The sequence below is a fragment of the Chelon labrosus genome (genome assembly GCF_963514085.1).
Source record: "Chelon labrosus genome assembly, chromosome: 9".
Lineage (NCBI taxonomy): Eukaryota > Metazoa > Chordata > Actinopteri > Mugiliformes > Mugilidae > Chelon > Chelon labrosus.
This window is the reverse complement of record NC_140359.1, coordinates 27,815,640-27,827,805: the sequence shown is the minus strand read 5'-3', so window position 1 is coordinate 27,827,805 and position 12,166 is coordinate 27,815,640. Positions and strand designations below refer to the sequence as shown.

The window sequence follows — 12,166 nt, the reverse complement described above, 5'->3', positions numbered from 1 at the left end:
GCATTCACTTGTTAATGTGTGTCGTCTGTCCTCTGCGCAGCACAATGTGATGGTGTTTATCGCTGAGCTCTTCTGGTGGTTTGAGACCGTCAAGCCAGAGTTTGTGCAGCCCAGAGATCTCCAAGAGCTCAAAGACGGTAAGCGTCATGGTATATGTACAACAATGAAACCACATCTGCAATATTTGCAGAAATGAATCAACAGAAAGTTAATTTCACCAATACATAAAAAATATCTAAATCTGTCCCTGTTCAGGCGTGAAACGGTGAAAACACTCAAACCATATTCTGTAGTGGGAGTGAACAGCTTGTAATCACATTCTTTTAGTAGTGTGAACACACAATGTGTCCTGGCCACATTGATGGACCGCTACTCAACCAACTTCCTCTGCATGAGTGGAGTTTTTCCAAATTCCTTCAGAAAAAAAACACAACTTTTTACCAGAAAATAATAAAATATTTGATAAACGTAGCTCTCAAGCAGTCGTACATTAAGTCAATCAGAGAATAATTTGTAAATTATGCAACGTGAAAGGCGCGGTGGTAGTAGGAGATTGTATAATTCAATACTTGATTTGCCACAACAACCGCTGAGGCAAAGGCTGCACCCAAATGACGACAGCAAACACTGAATGCTTAAAAGAAGTGTTTAAAAGAAGTGAAAATGTTCTTTGAGACAAATAAAGTGAAAAATATTCCAGAGTGGGTTAGGGAGTTCATTGCATTGGATGACCAGAACATTTCTGGAGTCGAGAACACAGGTTTTCTGGAACCATGCTGCGAGCTACCCTCTCCACACTACATTAACTCTGACAGAAATATTTATTGGACTGAATCCAGTCGACTCTAGGAGAAGACAAGAAAAGACTTTATGAATCTACAGGGAAGGACATTTTTTTCATTTAAGATTGGATCAGGACTTGACTCAGCGCTACTGAATATTAAATTATCAGATCAGGCGGCAAAATACCTTGATCAGGACATCCCTACGCAGGACGCATGGTAATACCAGGTCTGAATAATGTGGTGTTGAGTGTGACGCTCAAAAGTCCTTCTCCTCTACTCAGCTCGAGCTGTAGCTCATCCCAAGAGTGCCCGTCCATCAGTGCCCATCTCTAACGCCACCAAGCGCAGCTTCCTGGCTAGTCCCGGCGTGGCCGATAACCAGAGCAGCCCTGAAGTCTGTAACAGGTACTTCCTGCATCCTGAAGACTCTGACCCCCTGTAAGTCTTCTTTCACTTTCCTTCACATTCCACTTCGTCATGACCATGTCTTCTAACAAGTTACTGTAGCCCCACAAGGACTGGTAGATATACAGCGGTGTCTGGTTTTCATTCATGTGCCCCTCATCTCTAACCCTGTGTCATAATTTGTACCGTGTTAAGCTGAAGCTTGCAGTACGTGTTTGTGGTGTTTGTTTCTTGTGTTGGTGTGCGAGACTGAAAATCCAGGGATGCATAGAACTAGAACTGCTGGGGTGTTGTTGTACCATCTGCCTGTCTGCTGCAGTATGTGGCTTGTGCAGTGTCTGTGTTGAAATTTAATGGAAGGAAACTGCTCTCTGCCAACATCTGACGCTGTGTTTGAATGAAGTTACGATTTTTGTGTTTTGTTGATTTCTAGTAAAGGGGGACCGACCTTCAGTCCTTCCCACCCACTCCTGCCCCTGCGACAGAGACAACAAAAGCAGCAAGGAGAGGATGTTTCAGGTAAAGAGAAGTCTTCACATTTTCTACACATGTCAACAAGACATTCAGGTTCGTGTTGAGATCATTCCTACTGATGGCTCATTTGTGTTTCTGTGTAGGTCTGAGAAACCGCTCAAACTCCCTGACTCAGATGGACGGACAACAAACCAGAGGCTCTGTCGTAGCGTGGCCCGAAAAGAGGCAGAGGTACCTGAAAATATAATGACAGACATGGACTTTAAATCTAAAACTAATGTTTTTGTTCATGTACAAGTTTCTAGATTAGCAGATATATAATAAGCAGATATAAAATATTTGCGTTCTCTTTCTGCAGACCGCTGTCCACATTGAGCCCCTTTATGTTGCATTCGGCGACAGACAGCGACGCGGACATCGCTTCCGGTGACAGCGTGAGTCTGGCTCGTTCAATCAGTAAGGACAGCCTGGCGTCCAACGTCACCAACGCCACTCCCAAACACCAGACGTCTCTCCACCAACCATCGCACGGTGCAGTGCGCAGAGTCAATGGCCACAGCGTGCTGGACAATGTCAACATTGAGGCTGAGGAAGAAACTCTAGTGACAGTCGCCAGGAATGATGGCCCCTGTGTCCTCAAACGGGTTGACGGGACACAAGCAGCTGCCTCGGTTAGACCCAAACCTTCCACTGACTCCAAACCTGCACCAGATAGCTTTTACTTAGAACCACTAATGCCTGCCGTTCTCAAGACGGCTAAAGAAAAGTCTGTATGCCTAAACAAAGAGGAGGAGAGCGGTGAGGTGCCCCAGTCAGCAGGAAGGGGTTCTCTCCGACGAGGAGATGGATCTTCATTGGCTGTTCGTAGGAAAACCCCCAGCAACCTGAATCAAACGTTTACCCCTTCAGGTGAGGAAGACGACTTGTCAGCAGAGCCCCTAGAAGGTCAGGCTGGTTTCAGGCCAGTTGTCACCAGCAGTGTGGACCCCTCATCCAGAGAGCCAGCTGAGGGTTTCTACTTGCATTCAGATTCTGAAGAACCACAGACTGGCCAAGACCTCGACCCTGAGCTGGAAGACCTGGATGAGGAAGAAGAGGATTTGGACGAAGCAGTAACTACTAAAGACACAAACTGGCCAAGGAAAGCCTTCAATGGGGAAGACGAAGAAGAAGAATCAGCCAAACTCCAAGAAGACATGAATGTGAAAGAGCATGAAGACAAGGACTTGAATGGTGGCAGTGGTCGCTCCAGCCCTTGTCTCAGTACACACTCCCAGGCCAGCAGCATGGCCAGTGGCAGTGTGCGCATGACCTCCTTCGCTGAGCGTAAAGCTCAGCAGCAACGCTTTGGCAGCAACCATGATCTACGCTCCAGTGCCTCCAGTTCCCAGAGGACTACTCCAGATGGATCAGAGAGCAGTGGGCCCCTAGCTTCATCTTGGAGGCTCAAAAGGGACCAGAGCCCCTCCTCCCCCTTGGGAGGATGCTCTCGGACAGGCGATGGTAGCGGCGGTGCACATGTACTGGCTTCTGAACTGGTCCACCTCCGTATGCAGCTGGAAGAGAAGCGACGTGCCATTGAGCATCAGAAGAAGAAGATGGAAGTGTTGTCAGCAAGGCAAAGACAGAAGCTGGGAAAGGCAGCTTTCCTGCACATCGTAAAGAAAGGCGGAGGAAAGAGTGGCACGCTACCCAACCCGCTTAAAGCTGACATCTCCAAAGATGAGCTCAATGGGAAGAAAGGACCTTCAAGTAAAGATGATATGTGTGTAGATGTCACGAGAGGAGTGAAGGAGTTGGAGGGGTCGACACCTGCTGGCACTTTAGAAGCAGACAAGAAAGAGAACAATGGCAGCTTCTATTTAGAAGAAGAGTTGGACCTGAATGAGTGCAGCCGCTCCATCGAGTTACTGAATGACGCCATCGGCAGCATCCAGCAACAGATGATGCAGCTGTCACTGCAGCAGGAGATGCTGATGAAGCAGAATGTACAGTCTCCTTCTGGTGCAACTCATCATCCTCCTCCTCTCGGTGACAAAAACAATGACTCCAAGACCGGGACGAGCTTCCACTACGTGGAGCATCTCTCTGGCACCGGCACTGCCCCCTCCAGAAAACCCCCTAAGCTAAGCTCTGGGAGGAGTTCCAGGTCCAAACCATCAGAGCTGAAGATCGCCAAGGAGCAGAGTCGTCAGACCTCCAGGACCCACACCCCTACCCAGAGCGGGTCGGAGACATTAGCACACCCAAGACAGTTATCTGGGGGCAAGTCCCCCAGGTTCGAGCAGCCCAACAGCCCCAGAAACCCCACAGCTGGAGAGACAATCGATAAACCTGGATCCGGGCACGTTCGGAGCGCCACCTTCAGACTTCACGACGAAGCCAACATGCGCCTGCCAACCCGAGTGGACCTGTCGGTGGCTGCCACCGAAGTGGCCTTTGAAGAGTGCCTGTCTAGCACCCTGAGAGAGTCTGAGCTCAATTCTTCAGACGGCTCAGGGAAAGAGAATATACCATCAGAAGAAATGCAGCGCAGCAAAGCCCACCTGATTGAGGTTGATCTGTCAGAGCTCAAGGCCCCTGAGGAAGAGGAAGCAGCTGAAGACAGGACGACAGATGGGGGTGAAGGAGAGAAGTCAGTCATGGGCTTCTTCTTCAAGGTACTGTCTTTACACAAAGAAATTTTAATTAAAAAAATTAAATTAATTCATTTTTGTCCATAATTGTCAAGAAATGTATTTTAATATATTTCTACTTTTTAATGTAATACCATAATTATAATAATGACTTTTTTTAATCTAGTTTGGAATGCATTAATTTATTTTTTCCAATCTTTGTTCTAGGATGAGCAGAAAGCGGAGGACGAACTTGCCAAGAAGAGAGCAGCGTTCTTGCTGAAGCAGCAGAAGAAAGCTGAGGAGGCTCGTCTCCGGAAACAGCAACTAGAAGCAGAATCCGAGCTCAAACGAGACGAAGCCAGGCGGAAGGCCGAAGAGGACCGCTTGCGCAAAGAAGAGGAGAAAACGCGGCGAGAACTGATAAAGCAAGAGTATCTGCGGAGGAAACAGCAAGAGATGTTCGAGGAGCAAGGCCTCGTGAAGCCTAAAACGCCAAAACCCAAGCAGAAACACAAACCCAAGTCCGTCTTCAGAGAGGAGTCCTCCAGCGATAATTTCTCCAAGTGCTCTTCCACGCGTAAGACTGTTACATCACTAGTTTGACATTTTTCTTTACATGTCTCAGCATGGTGTGTTTAATTTTGGATTTCAAACCGACTGTCCACTGTTTAAACATGTGTTAGTAAAAAGTCAGAAGGTAATAACTTCATGTAGAACAAATGTACAGCAGCTTGTAAAGTAGATGAGACTTGAGACTTCTTTAACTTCATAGTACTTAGATGAGACTTCTTTAACTTCATAGTACTTAGATGAGACTTCTTTAACTTCATAGTACTTAGATGATACTAATTAACTTCACAGTACTTTGATGAGACTTTTTTAACTTCATAGTACTTAGATGACATTTCTTTAACTTTATAGTACTCGGATGAGAATTTTTTAACTTCATAGTACTGACATAAGACTTCTTTAACTTCATAGTACTTAGATAAGAATAATTTAATTTTATAGTACTTGAATTTCCTTCGGGATCAATAAAGTATCTATCTATCTATGAGACTTCTTTAACTTCATAGTACTTAGATGAGACTAATTTAACTTTATAGTACTTAAATGATACTTTTTTACCTTTATAGTACTTAGATGATACTAATTTCGCTTTACAGTACTTAGATGAGACTTTTTGAACTTCATACTACTTAGATGAGACTTCATAGTACTTAGATGAGACTAATTTAATTTCATAGTATTCAGATGAGACTTCTTTAACTTCATAGCACTTAGATGAGACTAATTTAACTTCGTAATACTTAAATGAGACTTCTTTAACTTTGTAGTACTTAGATGAGACTAACTTTATAGTACTTAAGTGAGACTTTTTTACCTTCATAGTACTTAGATAAGACTAATTTACTTCATAGTACTTAGATGTGACTTCTTTAACTTCATAGTCCTCAGATGAGACTCCTTTAACTTCATAGTTATAGAGACTTCATAAATATCTAGTTTGTAGCCACAGGGCTTGTAGCGTCGTGCTAGTTTTGTCAGATCTCGTGTTTTGAGCGTCTGATATTCAAATAACATCTCATTATATCAAATAACATTCTAGTCTCGTCTCATTAACATTTCGTCAAAGTGTTTATCATCAGATATTTGTTGTAGCTCGTCAACGTATCAGTTACAAATTAAATGGTTGTTAATGAATATTTTTACTCATTGCAAGCAACTCTCTCTGTTTCATACAGCTGACAACCTGAGCAACGCCCAGTCAGGCTCCAGTCTGTCTCTAGCCTCTGCTGCTACCAACGAGGCCGACAGCGTCAACTCTGGAGGGGCTGGCTCCCAGCGGTAAATTGCTTCACTTATTGTTTTTTTGTACCTGCGAGTGTGTGGATGTTTAATATCTGAAGACTTTATATGTAAATTCCTCTTCAGCAGACACCATCACATTATTCTTATGGTTCAGCCTGTTCTTCCTGTTTGATTATGTGCAGCTGTGACTCCGTGGAGTCGTTTCCAGGCAGTCGTAACAACAGTCGGACTGCAGAAAGAGACTGGGACAACGGCTCCACTGCATCATCCATCACTTCCATGGCTGAATACACCGGTACGTACACACATTTAATTGTGTTGTTTCCGCCCTCAGCTTTTCCCAGCTATTACTGTGATAACAGATCTTTGTGTGTTTTTCTTTTCAATTATTCATTGGTCAGTAAATATTGATCATCTTCCAGACACTAGAGATCTGTGGTTGTTGCCTTCTAAAGTGGCTGCTCATACACCATCCTAGTATGAACATCTTAACTGTTTCATTCCTGTTTTCTGATGTTTTGGATTAATACTCTTTCTTCTCTGTCTTCTCTTTAGGTCCCAAGCTCTTCAAGGAGCCCAGCGCCAAGTCAAACAAGCCAATCATCCATAATGCAATCTCTCACTGCTGCCTGGCTGGAAAAGTCAACGAACCCCAGAAGAACCAGATCCTAGAGGTCAGTTCTCTGCACGACTCACCGTCGCTGTGATTATTAAAGGACAGTTCACTCTAGTCAGGTCACCGTAGTCAACGGGTTAAATAACATATGCTTCTCCAAACTATAGTATGTTTTATATCTCTGCTTATTTTTATATGTACTTGGTATGTATTTATGTATATGTATATATCTCTCTATCTGTCTCTCTATCTCTACATGTCTCTCTCTCTGTCTCTCTGTCTCTCTTTGTCTCCATCTCTCTCTCTCTACCTCGCACTCGTCTCTATTTTTCTCTCTGTCTCTATCTCTCCATCTCTGTCTATCTGTATCACACTCTCCGTCACTTTGTCTCTATCTCTAACTCTCTATCTCTCTCTATCTCTACCTTGCTCTCTCTTTCTGTGTCCATCTCTGTCTCTCTGTCTCTATCTCTCTCTCCATCTCTCCATATCTGTCTCTGTCTCTATTTCTCCGTCTCTCTCTGTCTATATCTCTGTCTCTCTCTCTGCCTGCTTTCCCTTTCTATGTCTATCTCTATCTCTCTGTCTTTATCTCTATCTGTCTCTATATCTCCATCTCTGTCTCTGTGTCTATCTCTCTTTGTCTCTCTCTCTAACACACTCACGTCTCTTCGTCTGTCTCTCTTTGTCTCTCTCTGCCTCTATCTCTCCATGTCTATCTCTATTTGTCTCTACCTCGCTCATGTCTCTCTGTCTGTCTCTCTATCTCTATTTGTCTCTCTATCTCTACCTCGCTTACATCTCTCTTTGTCTGTATGTCTCTATCTCTATCTCTATCTTATCTATCTATGTTTTCCAAATATAATTTCTATAGAATAGTTTTTTATCTTTCTGTGTTGAGGCAGAGGTCTTAGTTTTTACCTCCGGCCGCGAGCAACATTTTTCTTACCTCCGTTTCACTTCCTCTCTCTCCAGGAGTTGGAGAAGTGCGAGTCCAACCACCTGATGATCCTGTTCCGTGACGGCGGCTGTCAGTTCCGAGCGCTCTACTCGTACTTCCCCGACACCGAAGAGATCCACAAGCTGACGGGCACCGGACCCAAGAGCATCAGCAAGAAGATGATCGACAAGCTGTACAAGTACAGCTCCGACAGGAAGCAGTTCACCGTCATCCCCGCCAAGACCGTGTCGGTCAGCGTGGACGCCCTCACCATCCACAACCACCTGTGGCAGGCCAAGAGAGGCGCTGTGCCAAAGAAGAGCGGGAAATAGCGGGGCAAGGTTTTTAAAACGCAAAAAAAACTAAAACACGTCCAAATCATCTAAACCCCATCTCGCTTGTTTCCTGAATAGACTGCATTGATGCTCATCGCCAAGCTTGGTCTGGAAACCTACTTGGGAGAGGCCACATCTGTAGAACATGTGGTCATCAGTAGGTGGACCAAGGCAGAAACAAGGGAAGAGGTATGTTTGTTTGTTTGTTAGTGTGAGTGAGAGAGTCACAGGTGGTCTGAGGAACTGGTGCTTGCAACTAAAAGAGAAACGCCGGCTGAATCTGAATCTGCTTCCTGTGATCTCAGTGCGATCTGTTCAGGTCAATTATTATTACTTTCTTTTTTAGCAACAACCACAACTCAAGCATGTGGCACTTCTTCTTCTTTTTCCTCTCTCTCTCTTCATACGTGGTGGATGTTAATTTCTACATGAAGTATTTATTAGTTCAGCACTGTCATGGTTGAGAGCTCAGCTGCAGCACTAAAATCCTTCCTTCTCTCCGGAAACGTCCCCCCTTTTGGACAAATTTGGACGTCGGGGGGCGAGAAACCTGAAACGAGGAACGTTTGTACAACCCTTTAGGACCGTCGGACCGCCCGCCTGCCCGCCCGCCCGCCCGGGCGTCCGCTACCACAACAATCTCTTCCTGCGTGGACCGTCAGATCTTGTCGATTAAGGCTGGCATCGCCGATTTCTGCCTCACCAGGGATCTCCAAAAATAAAAGAACAAAAAACCCGCCGCTGCTCTGAACCGTCGTCTTCTTTTTGTCACGAGGGGAGGAGGAGGAGGGGGGGGGGGGGTTGGCGAGCTCCTCGGGTCTCCCCTCAGACGTCCGTTGGCCTTTTTCGCGCATCGTGGTACTAATGTCTATTTATTCAACCGCTTTTTAAACTAGACGCTGATCGTGTAGCACTGGATATGTGTATTGTAAGAAAAAAAGAAGAAAAAGACAAAAAAAAAAACAAGGGGGGGGTCATTTTAAACACTTTTAATTTGTCAGGAGAGGGTGAATGATATAGGCTTTGGTACAAAAATGATGCTTTCTCTTTTTCTTTTTGTTGTTTTAGCGTTTTTCTATTCTTCTCGTGGTTTAGAGTTCAAGCTGATGTTATGTGTTTTCATCATAACAGGAATTCTCTGATGTTTAGAGCTTAGCTGTGTTCTCTCTCTCTCTCTCTCTCCACTGGACACTTGAATTGTCCTGTATAAAGGTGCACTCATGAACACTTGCTTCTGTCATGCAATGTAACCCCCCCTACCCCCCCATCCACCCACTCCCTCCCTCCGTCCTTTCCCTGAGTGTTTATGTCGGCCTGTCCCGTCTTTAATCACGGAAGCGGCTCACGCTCTCTGCGCTGCTCGGTTACCTGTTGGAATGACAGTATTTGATATTATCCATGAAGCGGTTTCCTGTGTGTGTGTGTGTGTTGGGGGGGGGGGGCGGCTTGGTGGTGACGGGACGGGGGGGGGCTGTTATGTACCAACATTAAAGAACATTCCTCCGAGGTGTTGACAAAAAGCACTGCCACATCGTCTCTCTCTTCTCTTCTCTCCTTCTCTGTCCCTTTTTTCCAGAAATCAAAGTGCTTTGTTTTTTTAAAAGAAACCATTCTTTGGCCTCGAGAACAACCAGAAGTGTTGCACGAGCACTTTACTTTCTGTTTGTTGGGGGATTATTTTACTTTTTAAATACAAGAAAAGGAAACACTGCTGTTTGTGCGCTCCGTGAAAAGCGTGGAGACTAAACCAAACGCTAAGATTTAATCCTGACGATTCGAACTGATAATGATACTACTGCTGTCTCCAAACACGACAGGATATACTTGATTTGTCATTTGCTGCATTTTGGTGTTTGTTTGGGACGGGGTGGCGGGGTGGGGGGGCAGTGGTTAGATCTTTAATTGTATAAGAGTGTATTTTTTATGTTAGCTCAAAGATTGTATCGGCATTTGTTCACCGTTTATTTTGTTTTTCTTTTTGTTACACTACTTTACATCCATGTTGATTTTGACCTTGTTTTGGTCCCATGCCATTTATTTATTTTAAAATGGAAACACTGAAACGGAATAAATTTTCAAAGTGAATAAAAGTCACAATTTTCATTTCTATTTTCTCATGGCTTCATTTGTTCATTCGTGAGACAAAACATCACGCTTTGATTTTTATTTTCTCCTGAATCTTTTAAAACAAACGGTGGAATCTTCTCCGTCCAGAGAAGAAATGCTCACATTCCTAATTTAAAAGATCTCCGTGGCCTCCCCTGGAGCAAACTGCCTCGCGCTCTGTCAACCGACCGGAACAGCGTCTGGAACCGGCACTCGTAACCATGGCGAGCTCCAGATCTGCCACGGCAACGCTGTTTCTTTTTCCACACCTGGTGGTTTTTAAAGGTGACCACAGCATCGTTGTATCTGGTAAACTAAAGCCTCACTCCACAGTCTCAAGTTGTAGACGTGCATCCTGCATCGATCAGACCGGTCACCATGAGGGGTAAGACATTCAGATCATGATGTTGTAATGCAGATGTTGATATGTTTACATATTTACCCAGGAAAACAATTAAACACTATTATAATATGTAGTTAGAGAACGATGCAACGTTAATGAATGTTTCTTCTTCTTTCTTCCCTCACAGGAGAAGCTGCTCTCGCTCTGTTGCTGGTGTTTGTGCGTTTGAGTCGTCCTTGTGTCTTAGAGAACACAGTTAAGATCTGCACAGACATCCCATCACGTGAGGACTTCTTTTCATTACTACACTTTTAATTTAATTCAATTTAATGCCTTAAAGTAGAACTGAATTTAACAACAACTTAATACAAAGTGCATACAAAGAAAAAAAAGGTTCACATGTAGGTTGTTCCAAGCAGGACTAACCACCTGTTGTAGTTGTGTCTCTTGTCCTGGGCTCATTGTCTGGTTGATTAAAACATCAAAAACTAAGATAAAACTAAAACATTGATGCCAGTGGTGAAATGTCAGTCATGTCCGTTTGTCTTAGATACAGTGGCTTGCAAAAGTATTCAGCACCACTCAGTCAATACTTTGTGGAACCGCCTTTTGCTGCAATTACAGCTGCAGGTCTTTTAGGGTATGTCTCTACCAGCTTTCCACATCTAGAGACTGAAGTTTTTGCCCATTCTTCTTTGCAAAGCAGCTCAAGCTCAGTCAGATTAGATGGAGAGTCTATCTAATCGAGGCGCAGAGGCGGGGTCCACCCTGGACAGCTCTCCAGTCTATCTCAGGGCTAACACAGAGAGACACTCACGGCCTATTTAGAATCACCAATGAACCTAACCAGCATGTCTTTGGACGGTGGGAGGAAGCTGGAGAACCTGGAGAGAACCCACGCAGACACAGGGAGAACATGCAAACTCAGAGAACATGAGAGATTCTCAACCACTAGGTGGAAGCAGAGGGACATGATTTCACCTTGTATCTCCAACAGTCCATCCATCCATTATCTATTACAGCTTCTCCTCAGAGCAGGGTGTCAAACATGTGGCACACGGGGAAAAAACTGAATTTGAAAAGGAAGAGGAGAAGGGAGAAGAAGATGGGGAAGAAGGAAGAGAGAAAACAGGATGAGGTGAAGAAGAGAAGGAGGAAGAAGAGGGAGGAAAAATGGGAGAAAATGGGGAAGGAGGAGTGAGAGTAGAAGATGATCGAGGAGGAAGAAGGAGAAAGGACGAATGAGGAAGGAGGAGGAGAAGGAAGTAGAGAAAGACGACGGGGAGGTGGAGGAGAAGGAAGGACGGAGAGATAAAGGGATGAGGAAGGAGGAAAGTGGAAATGAGAAACAATTAGAAGGAGGAAGAGTAGGAAGACAGAAAAGTCATAATGTTGTGGCTGATCAGTGTATGTCTGTGGAGGTTCTCAGTCATCCAGGTCATGATATATCCAAAAAACACTAACTAAAGTCAACTGGGCTTGTAGAGTTTCTCTCTTTTGTTTGTTTCATCATCACTGTACATCAATAACCTCTACCTACAATCTCTGTTGTTCCCTTCAGTAAAAGTTCTACCGTCTCCTCCACCACGGCCGACATCAGAGACTGAAACCTCCATCCAGCCCAGACCACCTGATCCCAACACAACGACTTCATCTCACACTGGTACATGTGGCTCCTCTGCTCCCAGCTTCTACTTGATGTTTCAGATTCCTTCATTCGTTCTCTCTTGCA

The 12,166-nt window shown here is 44.6% G+C and overlaps 1 protein-coding gene across 2 annotated transcripts in view; it reads left to right on the top strand.

Annotated features, from left to right (window-relative positions):
- camsap1b (calmodulin regulated spectrin-associated protein 1b) overlaps positions 1-8,754 on the top strand; it is a 29,934-nt gene extending 21,180 nt beyond the window's left edge. Inside the window, exons 8-17 of one of the 2 annotated variants that reach the window (XM_084551160.1) lie at positions 41-137; positions 1,067-1,190; positions 1,624-1,709; positions 1,808-1,895; positions 2,023-4,324; positions 4,508-4,859; positions 6,028-6,130; positions 6,277-6,389; positions 6,650-6,768; positions 7,686-8,754. In XM_084551160.1, the coding sequence (XP_084407286.1) occupies positions 41-137; positions 1,067-1,190; positions 1,624-1,709; positions 1,808-1,895; positions 2,023-4,324; positions 4,508-4,859; positions 6,028-6,130; positions 6,277-6,389; positions 6,650-6,768; positions 7,686-7,982 (3,681 nt within the window). In that variant the 3' untranslated portion in view covers positions 7,983-8,754. Of the gene's footprint in view, positions 1-40; positions 138-1,066; positions 1,224-1,623; positions 1,710-1,807; positions 1,896-2,022; positions 4,325-4,507; positions 4,860-6,027; positions 6,131-6,276; positions 6,390-6,649; positions 6,769-7,685 lie in introns of both variants that reach the window. The other variant, XM_084551159.1, reaches the window with a different exon arrangement.
- Positions 8,755-12,166: the final 3,412 nt, after the last annotated feature.